The sequence below is a fragment of the Theropithecus gelada genome, chromosome 10 (genome assembly GCF_003255815.1).
Source record: "Theropithecus gelada isolate Dixy chromosome 10, Tgel_1.0, whole genome shotgun sequence".
Lineage (NCBI taxonomy): Eukaryota > Metazoa > Chordata > Mammalia > Primates > Cercopithecidae > Theropithecus > Theropithecus gelada.
The window spans coordinates 71,008,061-71,018,137 of record NC_037678.1 but is presented as its reverse complement, the minus strand read 5'-3'; the positions used below and the strand labels follow the sequence as shown (position 1 = coordinate 71,018,137).

Sequence of the window (10,077 nt, the reverse complement as noted above, 5' to 3'; positions counted from 1 at the left end):
TAATATTATAACTTTGGCACACATGTTCATAAGTAATAGGGACCTATAATTCCCTTTCTTTTCCTTCCTTTCTTCCTTCTTTCCTTCTGTGTTTCCCTCCCTCCCTCTCTCCCTTCTTTTCTTCCTTCCTCTCTCTTTCTTGGTGTTGTACAGCCTTGCCCAGTTTTTTCTTTCTTTTTTTTTTTTTTTTGAGACGGAGTCTGGCTCTGTCACCCAGGCTGGAGTGCAGTGGCACGATCTCAGCTCACTGCAAGCTCCATCTCCTGGGTTCACGCCATTCTTCTGCCTCAGCCTCCTGAGTAGCTGGGACTACAGGCACCTGCCACCAGGCCCGGCTAATTTTTTTCGTATTTTTAGTAGAGATGGGGTTTCACCGTGTTAGCCAGGATGGTCTCGATCTCCTGAACTTGTGATCTGCCCATCTCAGCTTCCCAAAGTGCTGGGATTACAGGCGTGAGCCACCTCGCCTGGCAGCCTTGCCCAGTTTTAATAACAGTTATAATGGTAAAGAAAGAAAGAAGAGTTTGAAAGATTTGTATCTTTTCCTGTGTTCTGAAGTCATTATTTTAAAATATTCAAAACGAAAACGTACATTTGGATTGATTTCAAATCCAACTGAATACAAGAAATATTAACATTAATTTGTCAATTAAAGAAAGGAAGAGCTATTAGAATGTTTAAATATAATTTCAATAGTAAGCTTTGGAATGGTTTACATTTTTCTTTTATTTCCTACTTGAGATTACGAAGTCTCTTTTTTTTTTTTTTGAGACAGAGTCTTGCTCTGTGACCTAGGCTGGAGTGCAGTGGTACAATCTCAGCTCACTGCAACCTCTGCTTCCCGGTTTCAAGCATTTCTCCTGCCTCAGCCTCTCGAGTAGCTGGGACTATAGATGTGGGCCACCACGCACAGCTAATTTTTGTATTTTTAGTAGAGACAGGGTTTCACCCGGTTTCAAGTGATCTCACCATGTTGCCCAGGTTGGTCTCCAACTCCTGGGCCAAAGCGATCCTCCCACCTCGGCATCTCAAAGTGCTGGGATTACAGGCATGAGCCACCATGCTGAGCCCTGTGTGAGCCCTTCCTTCCTTCTTTATGAGCCACCATACTGAGCCCTGTGTGAGTCTTTCCTTTCCTTTTCCTTTTCCCTCCCCTCCCCTCCCCTCTCCTTTCCTTTCCTCCCTCCCTTTTTTTGATGGAGTTGTGCTCTGTCACCCAGGCTGGAGTGCAGTGGTGCAATCTCCGCTCACTGCAACCTCCGCCTCCTGGGTTCAAGCTATTCTCCTGCCTCAGCCTTCAGAGTAGCTGGGATTACAGGCACATGCCACTAGTCCCGGCTAATTTTTTGTATTTTTTTTTAGTAGAGACGGGGTTTCACCATGCTGGCCAGGCTGGTCTCAAACTCCTGATCTCCTGATCCGCCCACCTCAGCCTCCCAAAGTGCTGGGATTATAGGCGTGAGCCGCTGTTCCCGGCCGAGCCATTTCAATAATAAAACCTCATATAAAAAGTTGCATTTACAGGACCAAAGTCAAGTTTTTAAAGAAAAAATTTTAAAATATCTCATGTATTTAGATGTTTTAATTAAAGTTAATACTTCATATTTTCTCTATGAAATATATTGTATTTCATTTCTTTCATCATAAATATATAATATATGGAAATTGAATGAGTTTTTCCCCAGGAACCACATAGAGAGTCCCAAATCCCCTCCAGCTTTCCGTCTGTGCAATTCCAAGCATGTTCCATGGCAATATATAAAGTTGGGAATCACGGAGAGGTCTGGTTTAAAACTTGTGGAATACCACACAGCTAGAAAAAAAGAATAAAGGTGACATCAGTTGGTAATTGTTGAAACTGCCTGGTGAGTACATGGGGATTCACGTCTGAATATGGAAACGTCTACAGGGCTGAGCTAGGTGGCTCAAGCCTGTAATCCCAGCACTTTGGGAGGCCGAGGTGGGCGGATCACCTGAGGTCAGGAGTTCAAGACTAGCCTGACCAATATGGTGAAACCCCGTCTCTACTACAATCACAAAAATTAGCTGGGCGTGGTGGTGTGCGCCTGTATTCCCAGTTACTTGGGAGGCTGAGACAGGAGAATTGCTTGTACCCGGATGGCAGAGATCGCAATTCTCGAACCTGGAAGGTGGAGGTTGTAGTGAGCCGAGATCATGCCACTGCACTTTCTGCTTGGGAGACAGAACGAGACTCCGTCTCAAAGGAAAAAAAAGAAAAAGAAAAAAAAAAAAAAACCTCTACAAGATACAGTATGCAGATGGAAAAAGCAAGGGAAAGTGTGTTTAGTATGTTACCATTTGTGTAAAAAATTAGCGGAGGATCAAAATATATTTATATCTGTGCCAATATGTGAAAAGATGTTTCTGGGCTGGGCGCAGAGGCTCACACCTGTAATGCCAACACTTTGGGAGGCTGGGGCCAAGTGATGGCTTGAGAACAGGAGTTCGAGACCAGCCTGGGCAACATGGCAAAACCCTGCCTCTACAGAAAATCCAAAAAAATTAGCCAGGTGTGGTGGCGTGCTCCTGTAGTCGTGGCTACCTGGGAGGCTGAGGTGGGAGGATCACCTGAGCCCAGGAAGTCGAGGCTGCAGTGAGCTATGATCACACTACTGCACTCCAGCCTGGGCAACAGAGTGGGGAGCCACTCTCAAAAAAAAAAAAAAAAAAAAAAGCAAGCTAGTGAAGACATTTCTGGAAGCACATGGAGAATCTGAAGAAGGGACTTCAAAGGCTATGGCTAGGGGCAGGAGCTGGGGACACATCGTGGGGGAGGGGCGAGTGGGAGCTGGAGGCTTTGGTCTTGAACCAAACAAGATGGCGATTCTGAGCCCCAGAGAGCCCATACAAGCTCTGAATCCAGTACCTAAGGGTTGGAAGTGTAGCTGTCTTTCTCGTGAGTAGGGTAGAGGGTGGAAGGCACTGGGGAAACGTGGCCCAGCCAGAGAGGTCGTGCACACTGAGCCGGAGCAGTTTGGGCTGGGGCTGGCTCTCAGGTCGCATCCTGTGGCCACCAGGGGGCAGTCAAGCCCATTCCGAAAAGCGGGCGGGGCGGGGCGGGGCGCGGTGGGGCGGGGCGCCCAGGGCAGGTCCCACCTCCAGGGCCGCCCTCCGACTGGAGCTCCTGACAGCTTTTCCCAGATCCCTCCTGGACCGCCGGCCGCGGTCACGCGGGACTCCGAGAGTGCGGCACCTCCTCTCTTCTCCTGGAGAGCCCGGGGGGATGCCGAGTCCATCCCTGCGGTCACCCTCAACATCCAGTCCTCCTCCACCGCTTCTGGGTTATTGCATTCAATTGCCCATCACACCCATTTTGTAGAGGGGAAAGCTGGGTCGCAGAGAGAGTACGTAACTCGCTGGAAGCCACGGCTCAAGGAATGATGACCTGGGACACAAATCTGGCTGTCCATCCTCAAAACCGGAGCATTCATGAAACCATGGCTTCCTCCGTGTTTCCACTTTGCTCCTCGCTCCGGAACCTTCTCCATCCATCAGCCAGCGTTTTGGGGGCTCTCGGGCTGTATCACTCCCCAACTTACCACCTTTCTCTGGCTCTCACTGCCATTAGGATCAAGTTCAGTCCCCTCACTCCACCCTCTGTCATCATCTTAAACCCAGGAGCGCCCTCTCTCTTAGCTCTGGACACACCAACTTTTCTTCAGCCTGAAGACAATGCCTGCTCATCTGGTGCATTTACTGCTTCTTCCCTGGGCCCACTCTCCTGCCTCACCACTTAATTGTAAGTTAACCGTGATGCACTCTTCAGGCCCTGGCTCTTATGTTACTTCCTCCAGGGAACCCTCCCTGACTCCTGACTCCCAGACAAGCTCAGATCAAACTTACTATGAGTCTCTAGGGTTGCACTGGCTTCAGACGTGCACTTCATTTTTGTATCTATAATGGCACCGCTATTCTAAAATACTGTCATCCTTGAGTCTCTCTGAAGCTCTCTCTACTCCACCTGAAATCCTGTGGGATCTACCTTAAAAATCTCAAGTCTGATCCCTTCTTACCTCCTTCCCTACTAAGTCCTTCATGTCTTAGTAGAAGACCAAACGGCTTCCTCATGGTTGTTGCTTTTCCTCCTTTGCCCTTATTGGGGCTTAGAAAACAATACCCCCAAGTATGGCACTTTGGCATGCTGAATACTTTGAACTAAAGGAGGCTGGAAGGCCTCAGAAACAAGATCTCTCTTCTCCTGGTTTGCTGTCTCCCATTTCTCTTTCTCCCCTGAAGCAAGTAACAGAAACTAGCATTCATTCCTCTTCCCCAAGGTGGGTTATAGAAACTAGAACTCCTCTCCCCAAAGCAACTCACAAAACACAGAAATACTACTGTAACCTTCCTCTGCTCTACTATGTATAAGCTGGCCACAAATTATTGGCTGGGCGTGGGGATCACTGGAGGCCAGGTGTTTGAGACCAGCTTGGGCAACATAACAAGATCCCCATCTCAACAACAAAAAAATTTGAACATTAGCCAGGCTTGGTGGCACCCACATGTAATTTCAGCTGCTCAGGAGACTGAGGCAGGAGGATCGCTTGAGCCCAGAATTTGAAGCTGCAGTGATCTATCACACCACTGCATTCCAGCCTGGGTGACAGGATGAGACCCTCTTAAAAAATAAATACTGGCCGGGCGCGGTGGCTCAAGCCTGTAATCCCAGCACTTTGGGAGGCCGAGACGGGCGGATCACGAGGTCAGGAGATCGAGACCATCCTGGCTAACACAGTGAAACCCCGTCTCTACTAAAAAATACAAAAAACTAGCCGGGCGAAGTGGCGGGCGCCTGTGGTCCCAGCTACTCGGGAGGCTGAGGCAGGAGAATGGCGTGAACCCGGGAGGCGGAGCTTGCAGTGAGCTGAGATCCAGCCACCGCACTCCAGCCTGGGCGACAGAGCCAGACTCAGTCTCAAAAAAAAAAAAAATAAAATAAATAAATAAATAAATACTCTGACCTATGTCTTGTCTCCTGTACCGGGGAGGAAGGAATGCTACACAGAGGCCAAGAAGAATCTGGACTGGCCTTGCTGGGTTGGCTAATTTAAAATTTTTTTTGTAGAGACAGGGTCTCACTTTGTTGCCCAGGCTGATCTTGAACTCCTGACCTTAAGCAACCCATCCTCCACCTGCAAAGTATTGAGATTACAGGGTGTGAACTGCCACTTTGTTTTTCTTTTGTTATAGGAATGTCAGTCATAGAATCTTCTGCTGGGTGAGGAAAGGCATCACACCTTTCCCCGACACCCTACAGCAGCCAGAGCCGTGCTTGTGTCTGTCTCCTCCACTAGAATGAATGCTACGTAAAGGCAAAGATTTTGTTTGAAGAAGTCCCCAGTGCCCAGGACTATGTCTGTGTAGAGCAGAGCTCAGTAAACACTTGCCAAGTGGCTGTCTCTCCCACTAGAATGTCAGCTCCTGAGGGCAGAGACTCTCTGTCCCATTCACATGCAGCCCCAGTGCCCAGCACACAGCATGTGCTCAATAAAACCCTGTCCCGGTACAGGTGGATACATTCAGGCCCAGAAGGAAGGAAGGACTTGTCCAGGGCCCTCCCCTGCGGTGGCAGAGCCAGGACCAGTACCCAGCTCTCCAGTGGCCCCTCCTTTCCCCATCCCAGAGCACACAAGAGCCCAGGCTCTTTGTTCACTGAGTAAACACAGTTTATTACTGAACTGCACTTTCACCTTCACACAGACTATTTCAAAGAGCTGGAACAAGTGTGGGGTGGGGGTTGGGGGAGGGGCAGGTGCCCCTCAGGAGCCAGGACCCTCGGCCAGCTTCCCTGGACCAGGGCAGGGGAGGAAGCATCAGGCCGTCCAATCTCCGGGCACCAGCTCTCCACGTGCACGCGCACTGCAAGCCAGCAGCTCCTCACACATAAATACAGACACGCTTAACAAAAATAGTATATCATCTTCACAAGGAATAAAAACTAGTCTTGAATATGTACAGCAGAGCGCCCGGGGTGGCTGGGACCCCTGGGGATGAGACAGGCCAAGGGTGGAGAAGAGAGAGGGAGGCCTGAAGAGCTCCTGGCCAGGCCACTCTGACCTTGGTAGCCTGGCTCCCCAGGCTGGACAGGCGTGGGGCACAGATGTGCCTGGCCAGGCAGGACTGGCCCTTCTAGTCAGTCCTACCCCACCCCATGCAGCAGGCTCTCCTTCCTGCCCTTCCTGCCTGAGGTAGGGAAGAGCCTGGGGCTCATAGCTGTTCCTGATAGCTTCCTTTCACCTCAGGACTGAGTCCCCTGAACCCGCCATGAGGAGCAGCCCAAGCCTGTGGTGCCACAGGCTGCTCTTGCAGGAAGTGAGGCAGCTGAGGCCATAAACAGCTCTGGGGCACCTGTCTTGGGCCCAGTTGGTCCCTCAGTCATGGTCATGGGAGCCAGGGAGGGGAAGGGACTAGGGTGGTGCTGAACTGCAAGGGCCACCCTAGCATTGGCATGGGGTGCTTCCTGCAGCTATAGCCCCCTCCCTCCTGGGTGGGGCTGGCCTCTAGCCAGAGGCTTCTGGAGGACATGTGGACTGGGAGTGAGGACTCTAGCCAGTCCAGAGGTGAGGAGGGAGTCCTGGTCCTTGCATCTTTATCCCAAGCAGCCTGAATCCCTAGTCAAAAGTGGCCCCTAAATGGCTCTTAGGGGGTAGGGATGGAAGGAAAGGGAACCCAGGTTAGTGTGGGGGGGCGGGGGAATGATCAATTCTGAGGCCACAAACATCAAAACAAAGGCAATCTAGTCTCCTTTCTGGGGAAGAGGTTCTGAAAACTTTCAAGCTCCCTGGCAGAAAAACATTTTCAGGGAGGCTAAAGGGTAAGGGTTGCACCAATCAGGTAGGGCCCTCCTGCCCCCAGCCTCAAACCCTTCCATACCTGCCAGCCTCCCTGGGATAGATTTTGTGGAAATTTTATGAATTCTGAGGCCAAGGGAACTGAGGTGTGGGGGTCTCACAGAAGTGTGATAAATTCTAGAAAACTAACTGCAGGGGACCAGATCTGGGCCCAACCCTGTGGTGGGTAGGTGGGCATGGCCTGCATATAGTGGTTCTCCTGGTGGCAATGGCGGCTGGACGGAGGATGTGGTGGGGCAGAGGGTGGGAGGGTAGAGTGGATAGTCAGTGTCTGGTCATTTCCGACTGAAGAGTGAGCCTAGCAGAACCACGCCGGCCACAGTCATGCCCGTCAGGAACCAGCGGTTGAAGCGCTCCTGGCCCTTTCGGCTCTCGGCTGCTGCATTGTTCCCATAGAGTTCCACAAAAGTGTCCTGCGGGGAGAGAGAAGGAAGGCGCAGTTTGAATTCTCAGAGTAATGTAGGTGGGTGGGGAAAGGGGCCATGTGCATGCTATGGCCTTGGTGACATGAAAAACTGTAGCCATCCGTGCCCACTCTGGGCCAGGTAAAGGGCTAAGGGTGGTCCTCTTTCTTGACCCTCAGTTGGTGATAACCAAACCATGTTACTGCTCAGAAAACAGGTAGAGAGGAGGAAAGTGCCCTGAGGTCAGTAAGTAGCACTTTCTCCAGAATCCAAGGTGGGAACGAGATGGGCAGGGTCAGGGAACTGATGGAAGCCAGGTGACTGGAGCAGAGTGCAGGACAAGAGGGCATGGGGGAGATGATGGTGCAGGGGTGAGCAGAAGCCAGACCATGTGTGGCCTGGAAGCCGCGAGGAGCCTGGAGTTGAGTCTGAGGGTAGTGTGGAGTGTGGAGACACCAGGCCTCAGACTTTCTACTGCTGCACCAGAGGGAGGCACAAGGAAGCCCAGGGCTAAATCCCCAGGGTGATTTGGGGCCAATTCAGGGGTAGACTGGGTCCTGGGACTTCAGCCAGAGGCTCCTCCCTCTGGAGGGAGTCTCTGGTGGGCAGGTTGGTGATGAGAAGAGCACGGCAGAGAAGAGAGGGTAACAATGACGCAGGACTGAGAGGCCTCCATGATGGGGTCTGTGAGGCCTTGTCCCTGTCCTCCACTGCAGGGGGTGTGACTCTGCGCCCAGGAGGTTGTGATCAACAGCCCTCTGCCCCGAATCTAAGTCAGAAGGGAAGCACATGATAGGGGGAAGGAGGAGCTGTGGGCTAAACTACCCAGCCCAGGGTGCAGCAGCCTGTGGGGCAGGGAGAGGGACACTTAGAACATACTTTTTTATGAGTAAGCGCTGTACCCAATTTGTCCTTTAATCCTCCCAACAATTCTGCAATGCAGGCTGTCTCTCCCCATTTACAGGTCAAGAAGCTGTGCCCAAGGGCCAAGGACCCAAGGACTAGATCAAGGTCACCCATCTGTGTCAGTGGTGGAGCCAGAATCCAAAACTGGTGTCTGGCACCTAGAAATACGTAAGAAAGAAGTTCCAGGCTGGGTGTGGTTGCTCATGCCTATAATCCCAGCACTTTGGGAGGCTGAGGCGGGTGGATCGCCTGAGGTCAGGAGTTAAGACCAGTCTGGCCAACATGGTGAAACCCCGTCTCTACTAAAAATACAAAAATTAGCCAGGTGTGGTGGCACGCACCTGTAATCCCAGTTACTCAGGAGGCTGAGGCAGGAGAATTGTTTGAACCTGGGAGGTGGAGGTTGCAGTGAGCAGAAATCATACCACTGCACTCCAGCCTGGGTGACAGAGACTCCGTCTCAACAATAACAACAACAACAAAAAAGTAAGTTCCGTGTGTGTGTGTGTGTGTGTGTGTAAAATGAATGAGTTACTGGCTGATTCTTGCCTCTCTACCAAGACCTCTGCCACACTGGGCCTACATTTCCAACCGGTCCCAAACGGGCGAGTGGCTGCTCCGTCAGGGCATGCCATCTCCAGTTGGCCTCAGGTCTCACCTACCAATTTGCTCACTTGTGACCCCTGCCTGGGCCCACTTCCAGTCTTGACAACCCCCTCAGTCTATGCTCCACACAGAGATTTCTAAAAACACAGGTCAGATCATAGCACACCTATGCTTGAAGCCCTCCAGCAGCTTTCTCCTGCACTTAGAAGGCCAGCATCATTATTTTTGTATACCTGGTACCTAGCAAAATGCCATGTGCACTGAGGTGCTAACTTGACTGAAGGAATCCTCAACATTAAGCCAGTAGAGAGCAGTGACCCATGAATCTCAGCCCTTGCACAAGCACATTCCATTCAGTCACTCCAAGTTCTCAACCTTCCCAGGGCTTCCATCACACCTGAAACAAAGTCCCCACTCCTTACCCTGGTCAGCAAGGTCTAGTGGGATCTGGCTCTAACACTTTCTGGCCTCCTCCCCACCCCTGTCCCCTGCACACTTCACTCCAGTCTCACTGGCCTCCTTGCTGTTCCTCCAGTGTCTCCTGCCACAGGAGTCTGCTGTTCCCACTTGCCTGGAGCACCTGACCCCAGGTCAGCGCCTGCCTCACTCCCATCATTTCACAACCATGACTCCCCTCAAATGTCACCTCCTAGGTGAGGCCTTCCCTGACTGCCTTGTCTAAAACAGTATACCACCCCCATCTCTCTCTGCCTGTCCTCCCCTTACCTTCCTTGATTTTTCTTCTTAGTTGTTTCTTTTTTTTTTTTAGACACAGTTTTTCTCTGTCCCCCAGGTTGGAGTGCAATGGCACAATCTGGGCTCATAGCAACCTCCGCTTCCCGGGTACAAGCGATTCTCCTGAGTAGCTGGGATTACAGGCATGTGCCACCATGCCCAGCTAATTTTTGTATTTTTAGTAGAGACAGGGTTTTGCCATATTGGCCAGGCTGGTCTTGAACTCCTGACCTCAAGCGATCTGCCCGCCTCGGCCTCCCAAAGTGCTGGGATTACAGGCGTGAGCCACCAAACATATCTGGCCTTTTTTTTTTTTTTTTTTTTGAGACGGAGTTTCGCTCTTGTTGCCCAGGCTGGAGTACAATGGCGCAGTCTCGGCTCACCACGACCTCCGCCTCCCAGGTTCAAGCAATTCTCCTGCCTCAGCTTCCAGAGTAGCTGGGATTACAGGCGCGTGCCACCACGCCCGGCTGATTTTGTATTTTTAGTAGAGACGGGGTTTCTCCACATTGGTCAGGCTGGTTTCAAACTCCCAACCTCAGGTGATCCGCTTGCCT

General features: G+C 51.3%; 1 protein-coding gene across 10 annotated transcripts in view; it reads right to left on the bottom strand.

Annotated features, from left to right (window-relative positions):
- Positions 1 to 5,666: 5,666 nt before the first annotated feature.
- BCL2L1 (BCL2 like 1) overlaps positions 5,667 to 10,077 on the bottom strand; it is a 61,535-nt gene continuing 57,124 nt past the window's right edge. For 9 of the 10 annotated variants that reach the window (XM_025398969.1, XM_025398968.1, XM_025398970.1 and 6 more), the window contains exon 3: positions 5,667 to 7,282. In XM_025398969.1, coding sequence (XP_025254754.1) covers positions 7,145 to 7,282 — 138 coding nt within the window. In that variant the 3' untranslated portion in view covers positions 5,667 to 7,144. The remainder of the gene's footprint in view (positions 7,283 to 10,077) is intronic. The other variant, XM_025398974.1, reaches the window with a different exon arrangement.